Here is a 21,842-nt window from a genome sequence, read left to right as displayed (position 1 = left end):
GAAATGTCACCTCCATTGCTTACTCATTTTAATGGCATCCCATTGCTTTAAGGATTAAGGCTAAATGTTACATTTGCAGGGTTCCTGTCCCCTTCTCCAGTTTAACGGACCATCCCTTCCCTGCTTTCTATGCTCCAGTCACACAGTCTTCTTTCAGTTCCTCTGGCTGTCACACTAGAAGTCACACTGGCTTCATGAGGGCAGGGACCACATCTGGGCTTGTCATCATTTTGTTCCAGCACCCTGTAGAGTACTTGGAAAATGATGCTCTTAATAAGAGCTAACATTTATTGAATTCTGACTGCGCCTCAGATGTTGTGCTGAAGTGCTTTATTTATATTATCTCACCACGGCTCTATAGCATGAACTCTATTACTATCCACATTTCACAGATAGGGAACCGTGGCTGACAAAGCCAAGAAATTTGCTCAAGATTGCAGAGGTAGTGACAGCGGGGACATGAACCTAGGAAAGACGGCTCCGGAGTGTGTGTTCTCAGCCACTACGAGAGATGCTCCATAAACCTTTGTTGAATGATTAATTGAATAACTGTCTGTTTGCAGAGTGCCTAATGACTTGATTCTGAAATGTAAAAGATACAAATCAGCGCCTCAGCAAAACTGAGAATTAGCTCATGTTAATGGCCTTTGGAGTTGCTTGAAAATAGTCAAAAGGTAAAAGCCGTGAAAACAAGGTTCTTATTACAGGGGATCTAAGGTCCTCTTCCTGATGTAAGACTCAACAGGAAGCCGCATTTACTCTGGATTTTTCTAACTCTTCCACTAAATTTGATGCTTCTTAGAAGGATCAGTCTTAGCGGATCACTCCTCACTCACTTCTGTGAATCCTGAAGGAGAGCTGGCACTGGGCCTGCCCCATGGTAACTGCTCGGGGACAGGGAGGCAAATTGTCAGGCTCCATTACCATACAAAGTTTTAAGTATCTGAACTTGAAAAAGAAAACCGAAGAAATTAGCAAGGTCTTTAGAACTGGCTGACAAATAATCTAACAGGAAAAAATCTAAAGGGTGCAGGGGCCTAAGTGGTTTCATGTTCATGCATCAGGTAGAAGGGGAGGCTGGGAAGGGAGACCCCTGATAGAGAGAGCTACTTATAAGGAAGAAGGATATCGTTTGATCTCCATCTCCACTGAGAACTGCATAAGAGGAAAGGGCTTAATTAAATCAGTGGTATTTGGGTTTTCAAAAATTGCAGAGCCAGACCTCATATTTTGATACACTATCAAGTATTTCTGTTATCCACCGTGGCTTTTACACTTATCCATGTGTGCACTGCATGTCAAACTGTCTACAACTGAGACAATTTTGTGTCCCGGATTAACAGCACTTGGCTGAGATATATACTACATTCTTACCTGGGACACTCCAAGGACAGTTTACTTTATTCCTTTAAGATTCTGTGCCCTCATCTGTGAGAAGGGAATACTTATATGTTCCTCACAGAATTGAGAAGGAAATGAGAAAGTTGAAAGGACTGAGCCCAGTGTCTGGCATATAACCAGCGTTTGATTAATGGCAGCTGCTAGTATTCTCATTATCATCAGTGCTATTATTCAATTACTTTTCTGGGGGAGTTAATGTATTTGAGGAGATTTGTGTTAACAACAAGCTGCACAATGTGGTCATTCCAAAAAGAAAGAGAAACAAAATAATTACAACATAAAAGGAAACATCTTTTCTAAAAAAGAGTTCTCCTCCACTGGAATAGTGCACTGCTGGATAAATGCGAAGAATGTGGTCTCTCCAGTCAGACTGCCTGGGTTCATATCCGAGATCTAACTCTTGGTAGCTGTGAGACAAAACAAGTGACATAACCTTTCTGTACCTTAGTTTATTCATCTATAAGATAGAATAATTAGGGTACTTACCTCTTATTTTGTGAGGATCAAATGAGACAATATATAGTGCCTAACACATAGCAGCTGCTCAGTAAATTCTAGCTGTTATTTCCTTAGGTATCAGAAGAAGTTATTCAGCCACTTTTTTACATAAAGTTTTAGACCATGCATTATACAGTGTATGTTCAGAATGCCTTGGAGAGCTCCAATATTTGCCCTGAAAGTTAATCTAGGCATTGATGGCCATGATCTATTTTACAGGTTTTGAAAACAGAATCCTGGCTACACAGTCAACTGTCATTAATATTTATGTAAAAAAAAAAAAACTGATGAAGACTATGTTTTTTATTTTATGCCAACATAGCAAAAGAGTAGTTTCTAAAATGCATACGCCCTCAAAGCCCCAATAAGACACACACAAACCTAAAGCAGAACATGGGCAAAGGAATGTACATCTGTTCCCAAGTATGGAAAACACACTTTTGTAAAAGGGTAATTAAAACCTGCCTATCAATACAGGCTAACAAAATTAACTTCCTGAAGAAATACATTCCCCATGGATTTATGCTACCTCTTGGCTCCAATATAGTTTATACCATTTAGTCTATAAAAATTGTCTAAAGAGATATTTAATATATTGCTTTGTAATGCAACATTTAATTTTATAGCATGGATAATGCATTCCTTTTTACAAATGTATCCATTTCCTGATAGCATCAATAAGCTGCTTGAGAGTCATTAAACACTGTATGAGAAACCAGAAAAGCTACAGATTTTGTTACTGAAACACAGATTAATTTTTAGCTCATAAAGCCACTACATGGGTTTCTTGCCCAGTCTCGGCATCCCATACACTAAAGTTGCAAAGGAAAGCTCAGTCAACTTGAATGACAGATTGTACACAAATTAAACCTTTCCGTGGATTCTCAGCGCCCATCAGATACTGATGAAAATGACAGCCATGCACTCAGGGCTCTACAGGATCCAGCCCTGTTAATTCATCCGCCTCCTCCTTTTCCAATTCAATGTGCAAAGTTCTTCCTGCCTTTGAATGTGCACACAGACAGTCACACCATTCCCTGCTTGGCTGCCACCCTTCCAAACCGCCAGCCTATGTTAAGTTCCTATAATGTGACATCCACCGTATGGGATGACAAAAAGGAGTGCAAAAGCAGTTCAAGGAGGAAATTAAACCACTTACCATGTGTATAATTAGAAATAATGGCAGTGGTTTATGATGGTATCACAAAAGGGTCATAAGAAAATGATTTCTCACGGCTAGATAAACTTCAAAGTAAAAGTGAAGCACTGTTAGTGAGTTGGGGAGGAAGGAAAAGAAAATAAAAGTAGAATTTGGGAGGAATGAAAGACAAACACAAGATTTTTGGATCCTCTCTTCAAAAACAGCTTTCTCCCTAGAAAATGCAGTAATCATGGAAATGGAACCATAAACCCTAGGAGAAGAGAAAATGACATGATTACTCCTTACAGAGACACGTTATGCTGCTCCCATCAAATTTCCATGCCGATGTGCTCTTTACACGCATGTCTTCAAACTAACAAGGAAATGCAGGGTCCTACAGGCCAGTCTTACAAGTTCTCAAGTCTCCCTGATGACCTACTAGGGGCCCTCTCAGAGGGTGAGTTTAGGGAAGTTTAATTTGCCCTCCTTTTCAGAAGCTTGCTTTCCTTGGTGTCTTAGCTCAGAAATTAGATTTTTCCAGTCTGGTTGTTTTCTTTTCACACAGGTGCTATATTCATCGACACTGTTATCTTTAATAACTTGCTGGCATGATACACTATAACCTACTTTACATGCATAATCTCCTTTAAGCTTTATAACAACCTCAGGAGGTGTTTACTGGTTTATCCCTATTTTATGGATGGAGATACTGACAAAGCCACGGCTCCAACCTACAGCTGAATGATACTACACAGCTCATACTATTTCCCACATGTGCCTAGCAATGCACAGCATTTAGTTTCACAAAAACGTTTTGTTTAGTTTGGCTCCAATCTATGACAAATAGCCCTGACTCTTCCAAGGTGAAATAAGAATAGAGAACCATACTCACTCAACAATTTTTAAAAAATTAATTCTGAATACAGGGTTTCCTTGGTTCACCAAATAAAATTTGATTTTGGGTTCTTCACCATTTGAGTCTGCCAGGCGGCTGAACTGTAGTTCAATCTGCTTGTTTAAAGCAGAGGTTCAGCTGGACCACTCCTTTGAAAGAATATAAAAAGCTTTTGGTTTTTAGCTTAGAATTAAAGCTAGGGAGATGTGTCACTTCCCTTTACCATAGCACAGATCACAGAACCAGTGTTTCTGTCCCGGGCCGGCTTTTGAGGCATGTGGTTAGATCTCTGCACCATTGCTATAGCTGGATGTTCAGAACAGAGAGCCTAGGAAAAAAACCACACCTGGCTGAATTCGTAACAATTATACCTTTATTATGAGCCATTGCTCTTTGGGGGAAGGTGTTTTCTTGAGTGTGTATCTATAAGTGTGTTTGTGTGTGTGTGTGTGTGTGTGTATGTGTTAAATACCTTTTTAAAAGGATGAAGGGATTGTCTATTTTCCCTGTTACCTTAATTTACTTTTATGAAAACACACACACATACGTATGCATATATGTCTGTATTGGGGGCTAGTTGCAAATAGGTTAAATGACTGGAATATTTTCATCCATGACAGATCAGGTATAATCCTATTAATGCTACATGGACACTAACATCTTTTAACTTTTAATTAGCCAAGGGGCTATTGATGTTGACAGCTGTGATAGCTACGTGGAGAAATGGTGTCCCTTGATGCAGGAACAGCAAGGCTCATTCCCCCAGAATAATAATGCAGCAATAATACAGTTTGTGTCTAGTTTTAGAGCAAACATCCAAAGAAACACATATATAAATTGCATAACTAAATAGGAAATCATGGGAAAAGGTACGCTGTTAACTCAACACCCTAATTCTTTGTAAAACAAACCTATAGCTAAGAGGTTAACACATCTTAGCTAAAGTTATTTGTGTTAACAAATAATACATCTATAGCTAAAATATCTCATTCCCATTCAAGGCATGGGGATAAGACTAAAAGAACCCAGATACCTCTTATGCCTGCTGCCTGTGGCTCCTATTGCCCCTATTTTGCTCCTGTCACCTCAGGGTCATCATGGCATAGGTAGGAGATATCACTACTAATGAAAAGCTTTCCCAGAGTCAGGTAGAAAGAAAATTTCCCTCTTTCACCTCAAGTGTAGTAACCTTGCACTCACAATTTCAGATAGTTTCCTATAATCTCCTTATCTCTGGATCTGGCATGAATCCAACTGCAGAGTACAACCTATGATTAAAGAGGAACGAGTGTCCTCATTTATTAAATAGAGTCAATGAAAATTGCATCTGGCGAAGGGTCATTGAAAGGAGAGACTCGAGACGGTTAATTTCAAGGGGAAGATTACACTCAGAATGTCCAACAAGAAAGAAGATAAAAACATCAACATGTAGCAATTAGTGCAGAGGATCCTGGTGTATGTGGAGAAACAAATGTTTCCTGAACTTTTTTATCATTTTTATTAAACTTTGAAAAGAATCAGAAAGGAGGTGTGCGTGAACTCATGAGCAAGCCATGAACTACTTTATGCAGCTTATGCTTTGATTTTCAGCTCTACTTTCTAACATGATTTATCGGGTACACCTTTATTCCACCAGATGGTTCACTAAATTGATCCACTTGTATAGATGAAATCACCCATCAGGGCTGAAGATTGACCAACTGTTCCAATGAATTGATTAATTGTTTCAGTATATTGACAATTTGGCTTGACTGAAAGACTTAGCCTTTGCATATACAGAATTCTGCATGTGATATCCAAATGAAAAACGCTAGGCTCCTATAGATAAAAGGTCCAAAGGCATGAGCAGGTATTTCACAGAAGAGGACACAACTGTCTAATAAACATAATCACAACCTAATTAGTAATAATGAAAAAAAAAAGAAACATTAACAAGTACCAATTTTCGTTGCCCAAATTGGTGGACAGAATTACTGCAAAAATAATTCACATTCTTTGACCTAGCAATTCCATTGTGTGATCTCTTTGGAAAATAATCCTTAATATGGAAAAAAGGTACGTGAAGATATTCATTGCAGTGTTAGTTATGATCATGAAAATTTAGAAACTGAAATGTCCAAAGGTGTGTAAATAGCTAAGAAGATGGCTGCAAATGCTCAAAATAGAATAATATGCAGTTGCAGTATTTTCTTAAAATGGTGCTTATGAAATGTTTACAATAAATGTAATACAAAAATAAAACCTATATTGTCTAGATCATGCAGTGTATAGTTTGGTAGACTTTGTTTACCACGTGGCTTTGTAGCATAAGTCTTTCGCCCTGTTATCCATCACATTCTTTTCATATCTTTCGGAAGCATCCTTTTGATAAACACTTTGCTGCATTTCACTTGTTAGAATGGCAATTATGATTAATTTGAATGCATTTATGCTTGTCACCCATCAGGAATCAAATGATGCTCTAAGTACCCCTGGAATCTATGTGCTTCTCAAGTCTTTTACAGTATAATAATCCTTTAAATAGATTTTTACTGCTAAATTAAATTTAAAATTCAATTACCATAAATAAGAAATAACACATCTGCATCTGCACATTTTCTCCCTGAGCTCAGAGTATAACATCATTTCTTGTTTCTTGGATTGCTCTTGTCATTCCCCAGGAAAGACTGACCATATAATTGAGCATAAAGCTAAATGTTACTTCCAAATGCAATTAAGCCTCAGGGGTTGCCTCTTAGAACCAGCCATTGCACCCTTTGAATTTTGGTGTCCCAACAAGTCTTAGTGATCAAACTGGATTTCTATCAGCTAACAAATAAAATCTGGACTTTTTTGTGTGACACTGAAGACGCTCTCCCCTGTACATCCTACCCCACTGTCTCTGTCTTCTTCCCTCATTGCTTCTCCACATATATGAAACTCCTTAAAAGACCAAGATACCTAATACCAAGATACCTAATGTCTTAGTGTCCCTTCTTGTACCATATTCTTCACCCCGAAATGCCTCTTCCAATCTCTCACCCTCCTATGCCTTAAAAAAAAAAAAAGTATACCATATATTTTTTGAGGGCCTCCTATGTACTGGGAGTTTAGGAAGCACTTGGCATAAGTCTTTAAGCAAAACAGACAAAGTGCCCTCATTGGCGCTTGAGTCCTATCGAAGGGGAGAGAGACAATAAACAATAAAGAATAACTAAGTAGATGATATAGAATATTGGATGATAAGTGCTAAGTAAAAAAAAAAAGAAAGAAAGAAAGAAAAAGCAGAGCAGAATAAGGAAGATTAGGAATGCAAAAGAAACAATGTAAACTGTGACGAAAATGTCGGCTCTAAATTAGCGTAGCAATATGGGCTGCAATGTCTGTGCTTTAGACAAGAGAGTTAATTTTTCTTTCTTTTTTTTTTTTTTTTTTTTGAAGCGAGAGAAATTGATTTGTCCACGATCACAGAGCTCATTAGTTCAGCCCTCGGGATGAGAAGAGCTGGAGTCTCCTGAAGGCCATTCAACTTCCCATTGCTACTTCTGCGTTACCTAGAAGTTAAGAAAATAGGTTTGGTCATCAAAAAGACCAGGATTTAAGTCCTGGCTCTGTCTTGGGCAAGTTACTTAATTCTTTTATGTAAAACTTTCTCATCCAGAAAATGAAGGTAATTATAGTACTTACCTCAGAGACAGGCACAAAGGTAAAGGAAATGATACATAGAAGGCATTTAGATAGTGTCTGAAATATTGTAAGCACATGTTCAACAGTATCGTAGCTTGTTTGTTTGTTTTGAAATCTCCTTAGAATACCAAACACTTATACTATAACAATAAACAGCAGGTCCTAGCTTAGACATTCACACTAAGTGAGCATCTATTTATATGTAAAATTTTCCATTGCTCAGAGATCCGTCATACATATGATGAATAGATTGGAATACTTCATGCCAGTTCTTTTTTCGTACTGTTATTGTTGTTGTTTTTATAGGAAGCTGACTCCTGGACAGTTTCAATACAAAACAAAACAAACAAAAAAACTCATCACTGCTTAGTGATCTAAACCAGTCAAAGATCAAACAAAGCTGGAGGTCATGGTAGCAGATGAAATTTTCCTTCTTCAAACACTGAATTAACCTGGACATTAGTTCATCTTTGAGAAAAAATTGATTTTCACAAGCCCTCTATAATTTTCTGGAAGAATAAATGTTTCAATTTTTTTCATGATACAGAAAATCATAGCAACCAGGAGAAAGGTATATATTTTACAAGAAGAACATCTTTCTGAAATTTATCCAGCCCTCTAATAAGAGCATATCGGAATATATCTTAAGGTATGCATACTATCCACCAACGTGTATCTGTATTTTAGGTACTCATATGGTAGCACAACATTTTCTTCTAGACTCTAAGTACCCTGAGGGGAGTAACCATGTCTTATCTAGTTCTTCTTCTCCCACAGTTCCTAGCATAGTACTTCACTAATAATAGGAACCCAAAAAATGGCTAATGAACACATTAATTGATACATATCTAATGCCTTAGTTTATCCTTAGTTGCTGAGTCCTAATATACCACAAAAGAGGAAATAGTTCCCATAGATTTCTATATAAAGGCAGAAGCTATGATAACAATGTCATAGATATTGGTGGATCCCAACGGACTCACCTCCCATGTGGAATCTGTTTACACTTTAATTTTGAACTTCGCTATATGACTTGCTCTGAGGTAGTAGCATTGAAGCAGAGCTTGATAATCACTTGCATACTGGAGCGTATCTTTCTGAAATACTCCCTCTTGGAGCCCATCCACTATGCATTAAAAAAAAAAAAAAAAAAAGCCTATCTAGCTTAATGATGGCTGAGGTATCAGGAGAACGCAGACACTCCAGCCAACTGACACCCGCTGCCGGCCATGGGAGTGAGGTTACCTTGGATATTCCAGGCACTGATGAGCTCCCATCTGATTGCAACCTCATGCTACAATCCCAGTCAACAACACATGGAGCAGAAGAACCACTCACTGAGCCCAGCCAACCTCCAACTCATGAGAAATAATAAATCATTGTTGTTTTAAGCCATAACACTTTGGGTTGGTTTGATGTGAGGTAATCCTCGTAGATAACTGAAACATAAGTGAAAAGATCACATGCTTAAGAGCCAAGACATTCATGGATCCTGAACTCCCTCTTCCACCAATCAATTTTGAGACCTTTTGGCCCATTGTAAAACCTACTAGTACCCTCATTTCCACATCTATAAAGTGGGCAGACACTTACGGAATCGCTGTGAGGATTAAATGAAACGTCACACCTAGCACATACCCTCCAGATAGTTAGGTGTCATTGTCAGCATCACTGAGGTAATATAAATCATATGGACTTAATGTTTTGGTAGTGTGATTGATGAAATCTCATTTGGTAGTCTGACCCGAGCTGCATATTATAACATCGTATCACTATTGGTCACCTTCTCCATCGCCTCCACCAAATCCACATGTGAAGAAAAGTGTTAAAAGAGTCAGTGGGAAAGCCTCTCTTTTGGACCAGCCTCTTCACTGCCCTCCTGGCCTCCTCCTCTCTTTCCTCGCTACAGTCCCTCATCCACACGGCATCCAGAGTAACTATCCAAAGCCCTAAACCATCTCCCATCACTCTCCAGCTTTAAGCCTCCCTGTGGTGTAGCACTGAAACATGAATAAATCCCAAAGCACCTTAGTGCTGCTTAGCTGGTCAGTGCGTTCCTTTGTCATTGCTCTCTCCCCTCTGCAATGTCCTCTCCAGCCAAACCGGTCCTCTTGCTTCTTCAAATACCCCAAGCTCACTCTGACTCGGGGCTTTGCCTCTGTTGTTCCTTCTACTTGGCCCAGACATCCACAGGTCTCCCTGGCAACAGCTGGAGATCATCTCAGACGCCACCTCAGAGAAGCCTTCCCTGATTGCCTGAAGCAACCTATACCCTCAGTCCTTCTAGCGCCAGTTGCTCTCAGTCATAATACCTATGTTTATTGCGTGTTTTCTATTTTTTTCTATTTCCCTAGCCCTTAGAACTTGACATAACATTCATTATTTGTGTGTTTTCATGCTCACTGTCTGTTTCCCATCCTGGAACATGAAAGTCGCATGAGATCAGGGTTTCTGTTTTGTTCATTACTTTCACCCCTTTGCCTAGGGCAGGGGTTCACAAATTATGGCCTACAGGTTTGTTTTTGTATGGCACACAAGCAAAGAATGGCTTTTCCTTTTTTAAATGGTTGAAAACAGTCAAAAGAAAAACAATATTACATGACATGTGAAAATTATGTGAAATTTAAATTAGCGTCCATAAATAAAGTCTTATTAGACACAGCCACATTCATTGCCTATGGTTCCCATGGCTTTCAAATGGCAGAACTGAATAGCTGCAACAGAAACCATATGGCTTGCAAGGCCTAAAATATTTACTATCTGACCCTTTACACACACACACACACACACACACACACACACACACACACACACCCTACAACCCCCGTGAGACACACACACCAACACACCCACACACCCTACAACCCCTGTGAGACACACACACACACACACACACACATTGCTGACCCTGGTCTAGAGCAGTGCCTGACTTATCACAGGTGATTCATCTATATGTGTCTATGAAACTTTTTAAGAGGAAAAAATATATATCTAACAGTGAAATTGCCCAGGACCCAGGCACAGGAAACATCTGACCAGAAATATGCTTCCCTATGTAAAGCCCGTCAAGTACAAGATTCTGACTAGGCCCTTGGATATCTTCCAGGTTCTTTACTCTTCTCCGAATGCAATATGCTTCTATGAAGAGCAGAACGCAATGTCTGCATTCTCATCATGTGTTCTAATTGATCCACACACAGAGAAGAGCTAAATGAACAGGACTGGAGATGTTTGGAAAAATTAAACACAGATTTCTTAATAAAGCTGAAAATAGCCTACTAAAGCTGAAAATAGGCTCTTGGCATCCCAATGCATGTTTATTTCTGTTTAAATAGATGGCTTCCCATAGACTGTTATCAGCTCAGCGGGGATCCTGGGAGAGGAGCACTTTCCTCCTCCTGTGCATTTTAAGCTCTTTCCAGATGAAATTCAGCCAGAGACTGTAAAAAGCATCTGTCAGTCTGGATAAAAACAATAACCATGGTCACATAATGTGAATACCTTCAGCGGCCCCTTCCTGGAGGTTTCTAAACAGATACCAAAGTGCCTCAGAGGAGAAGATCCAGGCAGAGCTTGACAATCTATTTGTAGAAAGGTGGCTTCTTGATAAAAGAAGATAAAAGTATCATGTGGAAGAGTAATAGGGTCATTCTCATTAGAGATACTGTTTTGCAACTTATGTATCTGAACCTGGAATGTGGTGAATGTTTTGGCCACAGGGAAGTCTGGATGGCACAGGTGCTGTCACCACTACAGAGAAGCGGTGACTGGAGCTTTGACAGACCCCAGGCAGAAACTGGCCTATAGACAGCTTCTCTGGGCAATCCCGGGAGTAGATTATGCTACTGGCAGTTGAAGAGAAATGACTCAGGAGGGAGATAGATAAGATTTCAAATGAACCCCAAGGCCATTTCTAGAAGGAATAAGAGATCAAAATGGTCTCAGGGAAGGGGTTTGGTCAGCAAAAGGAAGGAAAAATGATCTCTTTCTAGAAGTCTATGTCACTATCATGAAGGCATTTGAGAAGAGATGAAGGAAACACGAAGTGTGCTGGAAAGAACAAAACGATGAAATGTGCTCAGAGAGAGGAACATGAGAAAGAATAGAAAGCCTTGAAAAAGGCAACAATTGGGCTGAGAAGTAGATTAAGAAAAATTGTAACTCTTCCTAATCACAGATTTAGAGCCAACTACAATGAGGTATCTAACCAGGTCAATTAATCAATGTAAAGAGTCCATCATTCAAAAACAAAAACAAAAACAAAACAAAATAATCACTTCATAGATAAATCAGATGTTCACCTTAAATCTTGAAAGTCTCATTTTATAGATAAACATAATCAGGGTAAGTTTTTGTAGGTAAAATGAGTTCAACAATTACATGCAAGATAAGAAATGATGGGGGGGGAAGCAAAAGCTTTGAATATCAGGTAATGGGTAGATGGCTTGTGATGGCAGCTCTTCCAGCTGTCAGTGTCTACGTACTCTCTCAGAATGCCTCCCGTTCCTCTTCTCCTCTTCCCCCTTTCACTCACTCACTCACTCACTCACTCACACTCTCTTACTCTTAGAGGCACAAACTTCCTCTGGGGAGCTTTCTGATTTCCCCCTTTCTATGCTCTCCTAGCACCCAACTTATACCTCTATTACAATACTTAATCACACTCCATTATAACTGCCCGATGATTGTTGATTTCCTCAACCCCATGGGATCCTGGAGAGAAAAGACATGCATTCTTAAAGTTGCAGCCTTAGTGGCTTGCACAGCTGTTGTGCCTGCTCAAAGCAAGTCCTCATTGGAGGACAAACAACACTGTGGAATGATGTGTAAGTGAAAGAATGAACAGATGAAGTTATTATGTAAACAAGTATCTTGCTGCCGGAAAAAAATAAAATTGGGATCATAATAACCTAATTCCATCACAACATGGATACCTTGTAAAGGCTCAATCCCAGAGACGTTTCTTACCCTGGAGAAAATAAGTTTTTTTATAAATTAGACCTTCCAACATCTTTTTTCTGATGCTTGGCATAAAGTTGACTTTTGACACCACACACTTTCACAGAAATTACATCTTTTATCAATTTGAAAGATCAAAACTAGATGAAGTACCTTAGACGTGCTCTAGTCACAGCCTTAAATAGTTAAACATGATTTCATCTGAAATGTCTTTGCATTTCTTCCCACAGTACTACTTGCATATCCAGAAATCTTGACTTCTTCCTTTGCTATTATAGATTTCTGCACAATAACTTCAAAATCTCCTTTCTTTCCTTTTCCCAGAGGATGTTCCATTTAGGAGATAAAGTAAATGCCTAAATAGGAAGCAACCCCCAAAATAAGGAAAATGATTCCCTTTTTATTCATGGTAAGATCTGAAAAAAAGGAAAACAGAAAACTATTCTAGGCAGAGTTGAATGATTTTGAGGAATGTATTATTAAGTAGATAACTACCTGTGTATAATGTTTGATTTATGGGTTCATTTATTATGCACAGTTGTATTAAATACATTATTTAATAGGTTATATTAAATAATAGATTAATTTAGGAATATTACTTTTCCTTTACCATGATATCACAGAATAATTTTGTTTAATCTGTTCCCACGTATCTTGATTTCAAGGCCTTCCCCAACTCAGAGCCATTTTTTCAACGTCTCTAAAGTTTTCCAAACTTATCATCATCCTATCTGTCTAAGTTGCTGAGATAAAGCACTTTTTGAATTTGTGTTTGATGCTTTCATTGGAAATGTCAAGTGAAGTCACAAGAATCCAATTGCATAATATTAGAAATTCTTCTTTCCCCATTTGTCTAATAGGTAAATATTTGTGATCTCTACAATGTGACTAAAAACCTAAACTGCATTATTAAGTGTTTTTTTTAAAGGCATATATATATATATATATATATATATATATATATATATATATATAGACACTCATTACTTGAAATTGTGAAAACACCCTCCCAGGAATAATGACTAATTCTTTGTTGAGGGATTTTCTTTTTTCTGCCTCCTTTTAACATTTATTTTCCAGGTAATTTCTATACAAACCCCAAACTGGCACAGCTAATGTCATTTATTTTCCTCCTCCAAATAGCTTCTTGTTGTTCAAAATAAATAAACTAAAAGACTACCTGGTAATAAGAGAATATTTATAAGGATTTGAATAAGGCAATTCCTTCATTCTGAGGGGTAGAAAAGGGAAAAGTACTCACCATATATTTGGACATAGATGATATTTTCTCTCTTTTGTAGCCACATTCATTCATTTACATCTATTTTGCATGAACTAAATTTGGCATTAACGGTAGCAATCCAGATGCTTAAGCTCACTAGAGCTCAGCCTAGAATCTTCCTTAGTAGACACTGTTTTTATTCAGGCTGTGTTAGTTTTTAAGCATTTGCAAAATTGGTAGCAAGACATTCCTTTTTTTTTCTTAAATTGCTTTTGTGAAGTAGTGACTTTTTTCCATTTGAAACATATCTCCTTTCTCTTTTCCTTTTGTTTCTTGAAGCAATCACAAATGCAATATATGTAGCTTCCTATATCAGAGAAAGTAAACTCATTTTTGATCTGAAGAACATTTTACCACACTGAGTTCCCATTTTGTGCAAGTTGTCAGGGAAACTCCAAGGACCAAGTCTCCCTTCAAAAAATGTCTAGCTCTGTAATCAGCTTCCAGCAGATATTTTGCATATTCCCAACTGTACGTTTGGTAATACTATCATGTTTTATTTTAACCTCTGTAATGACCCAGAACTAGATCAATTTCTTTAAAATTTTCCTCCTACTTTCAAAATTCAGCATTGCTGTTTTTTTTCCAGTTCATATCATTTAGTTATTCTCTTGCTTCAACAGCACATCATTTCCCTTGTAAATTTTGTCTCTTTTTGTCCGCCATTACTACAAAGAAGTCGTTTGATTACTTCATTTACCATTTTTGAAATGTCATCTCTCTTCAATAGTTGAGGCTTAGTTCCAGCGCTAAATAGTTTCATTTATCGGGATATTCTGGCTTTCTCATCCTGGGCTGTATAGGTCACTAAAATTTTGAGAAGTAGCTATAGTCTTAGTGATGAGACACTGATGCCACTGGCTTGATTATAATCCTGGCTCCACAATTTACAATTTGACTGACCTTGAGCAAGTCAGTCAACTTTTCTGTTCTTCAGTTTTTTTGGTCAAATTAATTGGCTTATGTGAGGATTAAATGAGGTAATGCACGTAAACCTTTTAGAACAGTACCTAATACACAGTAAGTATTTTAAAAAGGTTAGCAATTACTTTTCCTATAGGTTACATCAGGAGATAGCCGTATAGTGAAAAGAGAGCTTTATCTGGAATCAGAAGACTTGGACCCTTACCCTGGCTCTGTAATGTACTAGCTGTGGAATTAGGCGAAGTATTTTGCTGTCCTGGACTAATATAGAATATAAGTGAGCTCTCTAAAAGGTTCTTGAATTTTTGTGAGTCTATGGGATTATTTTCATGAGGAGATACTGATCTGTGGCTGAGACCTAGTCCACTTACGCATAAAAGTATGAGAAATTCACAATGCACAAATCTTCCTGACCATTTAAACACTTGGGCTCTAGAGCCACACTGCTAAAATTGGAAACCAGGCTTCATCTCCTGTTACTTGCGTGACCTCAGGCAAATTTCTTAACCACGCTGTGCCTCAGTTTTCTCATCTATAAAATGAGGATTACAGTAATAATTATCTAATAGAGTTGATATGAGAGTTAAATAAATAAATGCAAAGCATGTAGAACAAAGAATGGCACATAAGTAATTATAATTTGTAACTATAATCATTATTACCTTCAATCCAACTTGGTGTGTGTTTAATTAGCACCTACTATATGCAAGGCATTATGCTGAGTAATACAAGATCCAGAACATTGGCTAAAATATGTTTCCTACCTTCAAGGAGCATATCATTTATTAAGGCTCAAATCAAGTAGATGAACAATTAATACAAGACAAAATGTGAAATGAAGGAGTTCAAAAGTCCAATAAAAGGTTTGTATGGGTTCAGAGAGAATAAAGGGAGCGTATCTGCATGGGAGTCATCAGAGACCTTTTCAGAAAGGATAAACTACTGGAACGGGCCTTGAATAATAGGAAGATTTGTAATAGGCAGAGACTAAGTTGGGAATGTCCTTAATGAGAAGAATTTCATCACATGGGAGGAGACCAATAGGTTATATTTAAGTAAATAAAGGTGTCTACTTTGGCATGTCAGTAAATAGCATGTCCAGGAAAAGCAGGACCTCGCAGAGTGGAGAGACAGTGTGGGCTAAAATGTGAAGGGCCTTGAAGACACCCCAAATTGAGGGAACTCAGGGGGATTCAACAGAGTACTGGGAATCTAATCATTGCTTTAAGGAGCTTTACATAATGAGAATGTTGAAAATCAAAGGCAGGAAAAGAACGTGATGGTGAAGAATCTAGTGGTCCATTTGCATTTCTTAACTTGTGGTTTCAGGGGCTTATAGTAAAAAAAAAAAATGGTAAAAAAAAATCGTGTAAGAAAATGAAATCAATAAATTAAAATCAAGTAATACAATAGAATGAAGAGAAAATTTCCTAGAGGACAAAAATGTTCAAGGCTTTTTTCTGCGTTTCCTAGTAGCCAAGGCAATATGGGAAATTCTCAATGGGTTATATACTTCAGTAGAAAAAGGACATAAACTGATGGTGAAAAACATGTTTTCCTGGTCCTCAGTTTTGAGATGAGTCTTCCCTGTTGACCTTTTAAAATCTATGTAATTTTACTAACAATTGTCACCCCAATAAATTTAATAAAAAAAAAAAAAGAAAAAAAAAAGAAACAAAAAAACAACAACAAAAAAACACCAAATTCAGTGTCTTTCCAAAATGCAGAGATGTCCCCTAACAAGATTTTGCGTACCAGACCTTGATGAGAACTGAAGACAGAATGTTAAAGCACCCTTCTATAAAAGCAAATCTATGAAGGTGATGGTACAGAGAGATATTTACAGATTGATACTATACAGTTGTCCAACTTTGTATTGTTCTTTATTGATATCAGAATTGGAGATTAGACACTCTTTTTAATAGTCCTTGACAAAATATACTGATGACAAGAAATATCACCTGGTCACCCTATAGACTCATGACAAATAGTCACTTGTTTTAAGTCACTATGTTTTGAAGTGGTTTCTTATGCAGCCATAGACACTAAAGAAATCTTATTTAATTTTTACAACAATCCTATAAAGATAAATATGTACCTTTATTTTACAGATGAGACAACGAGAACAGAGTGGTTAAGCAACTTATCCAATGTCACACAGCTCCTATGAAGAAGAGTTGGATAAATGTGAGCTATGCAACCTGAGTGACTGAGTGTTTTGTAAGCCCATTAATGAAAATAGAGCCTTAATGAGGAGAAGTTAATTTAGAGATAAATCGAACTATTTGTAGTTGCTATTCTTTATAACATTAGGACTTTTTAAAAAAGCAGAGTAGATTGATAAAGACTAAAATAAAACTGTCCAATAAATATAGTGTGGAAATCTCAAGCAACAGAGGCAGCCTGCCAACCACCTGTTTTACAGCTTTGAGGGCTTTAGTGTTCTTTAGAGAGAAGCAAGCTTGTAAAGGAAGGTTCATAGACTAAAGCCAGATGGGAATATTCCACAGTAGATTAGTTCTTCCAGTCCTCCACTTCCATCTATGAATTCAGGCCATTATTTCTTCTTTCCTTTTCACCTTCCATCCTATCTTCCTTCCATAAATATTTAGAGTGAGCATCAATTAAGAGCTTGTCCCTGTCCTAGGTTCTGATGCTACAGTGATGACTCAGTAACCCCAAGGAATGCATTGTGTGGGAAGGTTAATGGGAAGGGAAGCATGTGATGACAAGCAGAGAGATGAAACACTAGGTAGGATAGAGAGAGAGCTCTGGAGGAAACTGAGAGTGACTCCCCTCAATCTCAGCAGGGAATGGGGAGAGAGGTAGGCAAGGAAGGCTTCCCAAAGGTGTGGATGATTAACTTTAGTCCTCTACGATGAGGACTAAACATCTCTTGAAGGGGAGAGGAGCCCAGATCATGTGCAAAGGCTTGAAATAGAAACTTTATATAGCTCTTTAACAATGATCTTGGCACTAATTGGAGTATCACACTGTGTTGTCATTGGGGGGGGGGGGAGAAGGGAACACGGCCTACCTGGGGGAGGAAGCAGCACTCAGAACGTGGGAGGTCCTTCATGCTATGCTCAGTTGACTTTCTCTTAAGGCCAAAGGAAAGCCATAGAATAAGAAGTTTTAAGTAGAGATGTGACACAATCCTATTTTCCTTTCAGAAAAATTATGCTGAGTACATTGTAGAAAATAGATTTAAGAACTATTAAGCAGGACACAAGTTAGAAGTAACAGCCATCAGGAAGTTACCAATGATGAAACATGCTAATGAGACAGGAGGTGCCAGTGAGAAAGAAGACAGGTGACTGGATTCAAGAAATAAAAAGGAGAAAGGGAATTTGATGGATAAGCAGATATAATTTTCACCCCTAGTTGAAAGTCAATTACAAATCCATATAATAATAAATTAAACAACTTATCCAGTAGGTTCCAATGACAGCAAGGAATTAATATAATTCACCCAGTTCTCCTCAGAATTAGATCTTAGAATGGCACATAATGGATAATAATGAATATAATAATTCTAGAAATACAAGCAGTTACCATGTGACAGGCACAGGGCTATGAGCTTTATTTATATTTTCTCACTCAATTTCCCAACGACCATATGAGGTAGTCAGTTATTATTTCACTTTATGTATAACAATTGTCACCCCAATAAATTTAAAAATTATAAAAAAAAAGAAATGTGAGGCAGTATCCCCTATATTATTAATTTTTGGTTGATTCAATTAACATATATTATTTATTTTATATCTATCAGTGATTATGTTAGGATCTATACTGGACAAAGGGGAAAAAAATACATGGTATTGGCCCCAGAGATGCTCATGGCTAAGTGGGAAAATCTAACACTGTTGATACTTGGAAAATTCCACTATGGTGTACTAGGTGCCATGACAGCAGTCTGGTCCAAGACCTGTAGAAATATTCTGGAGATGACCATCTTTAACAGAAAGGGAAACTTCAACTCAAATGCACATAGCAGAACAAACTCCCACTATTTCAAATAGAAGTCAATACCTGGCTACTGTCTGCAGTTGGGCTGGTTGTGCCATGAATAAGTCCCCTAGCCATGAGAGAAAGGGGTACAGAATGGATAGTATGGATTAAGGTGACATGGGTTCGTGTGGTATTGGAGGTGGGGGAACTTCAAGCCAAAATCCACCCCTTGCTCCACTGATCAAACCATGCCTCTGGTGCAGGCCTAGCTCTTCCCAGAGGAAGGCAGCATATGGGCCAATGGCAGCCATGGCCCATGACATTTCTACTGTCCGATAAACAGAACACCATCATTATTTCACAATTGACTGATCCCAACTTGCCTATTCTTCAAGAAAGGCTAGATAGCGTGAAAGACTCTACAGAGTCACTTTCTCTTCAAACTAAATCCCCTCAAATTTGGAAAACCCTTTTGGTTTTCCAAACATTGGCCCTGACGTTATACTTAACAAAGATAGGTGAGATCAAGGTAATACGAGAAGTCAGAGCCTTTTGGAAACTGTAAGAAACTCAGGTCTCAATGTCTTTAACGTGTGATCCATGAGCCATGGCAGGATCCAAAGGTTATAGCTGCAACACGGAGGTTTCCCAAGTATTATTAAGGATTCACTGTGTTTCTTAATCTCTCTTCTCTCTGCAGGGTATTTGTGCCAATAAAACTACTACAAATACTATAAAAGTATTTATAATCGTTTTAATTTCCTACTTGAGTAATAACAATTTCTAAGCACTAATAAAATTATCATTTTTGTTTGTTTCTCAACTATGACCTTAAAATACTGTACATAAAGTATATTATAGTAAAATGACAGTAAACATTTAAATTAACTCAGTGCTTTTTCTTTTCTTATGCATACTTTCCTTGAAAGAGAAGCAAAGAAACTAAATCACGAAAAACTGAAATAGTGAGCACGGAGTTTAGAGTACATAGTTCTACTTGTAGAGCAAAGATGGGCCCAAGACCTATTAACTAGGGATTTGACCTGTAGACTCTCAAATCCAACTGGAAGGAATTCAAGAATCCACTTTTCAGGAGAGCTGCAGTGCCCAGGGAGGTCCATGTGTGAAAAATTATAACAGAGAAAATACCTTCTTAACATAAACAAGACCATGGGGGAAAGATGAGGCATCTAGGAGGGAGTGGATACATTCTGTACTAGTTCAGCTTTATTCATTACTGAGCTTATAATGTATATTTTGTAGGCAAATTTTATTGCAATAATTAACTCATTAACAACCTCCAGAGAGAAGCCAGGCCTCTCTGTAGGCTGGCTTGCTGAATTCTAATGATACCGATAAACAGAAAATCCATTTGCCAGATTTTGGGAACGCTCCAGGACTTTCCAAACAGCTCTGATTTATTTAGTGTATCACATCATAGAGAAGCATGAATTGTGGATTAAAATAGAGAAGAATTTCTCAATAAACATATGAGTACAATACAATAGGTTTGGCTAATTTAAACAAGCAATATTGATGGTAATTAATGCATTTTAGTTCAATAGAAAAATAATCAGACTTGATTAACTCCCCCTCCCACCTCTTCTGAGTTGGAGCAGAAGCTAGTTTATTCTGAAGTCCACACTAGCCAAGCTGGCTGGGGTTTCTGAGTGGGTAGACTAAGGCGAAGAGTGGGTCAGAAAGGACTTTGGGGGATAGCTAGGCTCCAAAGTACTGACCTTTTAATTGGTAGCACTGATGTGGCTTATGATATCATTAATGGCATCCACTGTGGTACCCTGGCCTCCAACGTCTGGAGTATGAACATCTCTGTTCTCCAAAGATGTCAAGACTGCAGTATGAATGGTGATGGCATAGCAGTGGAGCTTGAGGTAATCCAGCATGATACAACTCGCCAGCAGCGTGGCAGTCGGTTGACCATATTCTTATTGGCTATATCCCTGCCTGATGGCTTTGCAGCTGTTTCAAACATTGCATATGTGGGGCCATAGCAGGCACAAGGCACAATGCCTGGTCTTGCAACCAACACTGTGCAGACACTGTTGACAATGTTGCCATAAAGATTGGGCATCACCATGACGTCAAACTGTTGGGGTTGGGATACCAGCTGCATGGTGGCGTTATCCACAACCATGTCTTCCAAGGTGATCTGAGGATAGCGGGACGCCACCTCCCGACAGCACTGCAGGAAGAGACCATCTCCCAGTTTCATGATGCTGGCTCTGTGCACAGCCGTCACTTTCCTGCACCCCATCCGCTGGGCCAGCTGGAAGGCATGTTCAGCAACACACAAAGATCTGTCCTCAGTAATGATCTTCAGGCTCTCCATCACTCCTGTCACACTCTCGTATTCCAGGTTGCTGTATTCACCCTCTGTGTTTTCCCGGATAGCCAGGGTACTGTGCCGGGTCCTCACACCTGGCAGACTCTTAAAGTGGATAACATTAGCGTAGAGATCCAGCGTGGTGTGAAACAGGCTGTTGAGGGATCTGTGGGATGGTGGCAGGTTGTGGTTCATTTCAATGTGGCCATTCATGGCCACACGGTTTCGACGAATGGACATGATGGCACTGTGAAAGTCCTCCTTGCCAGCAGCGGAGCTAGTTTGCACCACCTCAAAGCCCACAGGCACACAGGCGCATCTGAACACAGTCTAGACCTGCAGCATAAGCTCAGGCCCAATGCCATCCCCGGGAATCATAGACACTGTGTGCCGTCCGCCATACTTGGCTGATGGAGGGACACTGTACTTGAGCGAGAAACTCCTCAGTGAGATCTCATGGCCAGGTAAAATCTCCCAAAAATGGCTGAAAATAGTAGATCAGAACATGGCCTTCACAAAGCATCTGGCAGTTTCCGTGCCATGATCATTAAGGGGAGATTAATTTCTGTAAAAACATACATTTACTCTTGCTCTTGCTTTGAACTGGCTTCTTTGGTAGAACTCTAAATTCATAATTCTTGCCTAAGTCACAATTGTCTCTCCTTCCTGGTGTTCTATTTCGGACATTCTGCTGCAGTGTGATAGAGTGACAGCTAGTCAAGAGGAGAGGTGACGTGTTATATAATAGAAAATACATTTTAGAATCGGATAATAGCTT

The 21,842-nt window shown here is 38.6% G+C and overlaps 2 protein-coding genes across 3 annotated transcripts in view; both read right to left on the bottom strand.

Annotated features, from left to right (window-relative positions):
* The window catches only part of NELL1 (neural EGFL like 1), a 757,006-nt gene that overhangs the window by 236,065 nt on the left and 499,099 nt on the right, over positions 1 to 21,842 (bottom strand). The window lies entirely within an intron of this gene.
* LOC109453097 (isocitrate dehydrogenase [NAD] subunit gamma, mitochondrial) lies at positions 20,463 to 21,553 on the bottom strand (the record flags this gene model as incomplete). The annotated part of the gene is given in 2 exon segments (XM_019742595.2): positions 20,463 to 20,659; positions 20,662 to 21,553. Coding segments are annotated over 2 exon segments (1,089 nt in total), but the record flags the coding sequence as incomplete, so codon positions are not given.

The sequence above is a fragment of the Rhinolophus sinicus genome, linkage group LG06, assembly GCF_036562045.2.
Source record: "Rhinolophus sinicus isolate RSC01 linkage group LG06, ASM3656204v1, whole genome shotgun sequence".
Classification (NCBI taxonomy): domain Eukaryota; kingdom Metazoa; phylum Chordata; class Mammalia; order Chiroptera; family Rhinolophidae; genus Rhinolophus; species Rhinolophus sinicus.
The sequence above is the reverse complement of the archived record's forward strand: the minus strand, read 5'-3'. Positions and strand labels throughout refer to the sequence as shown.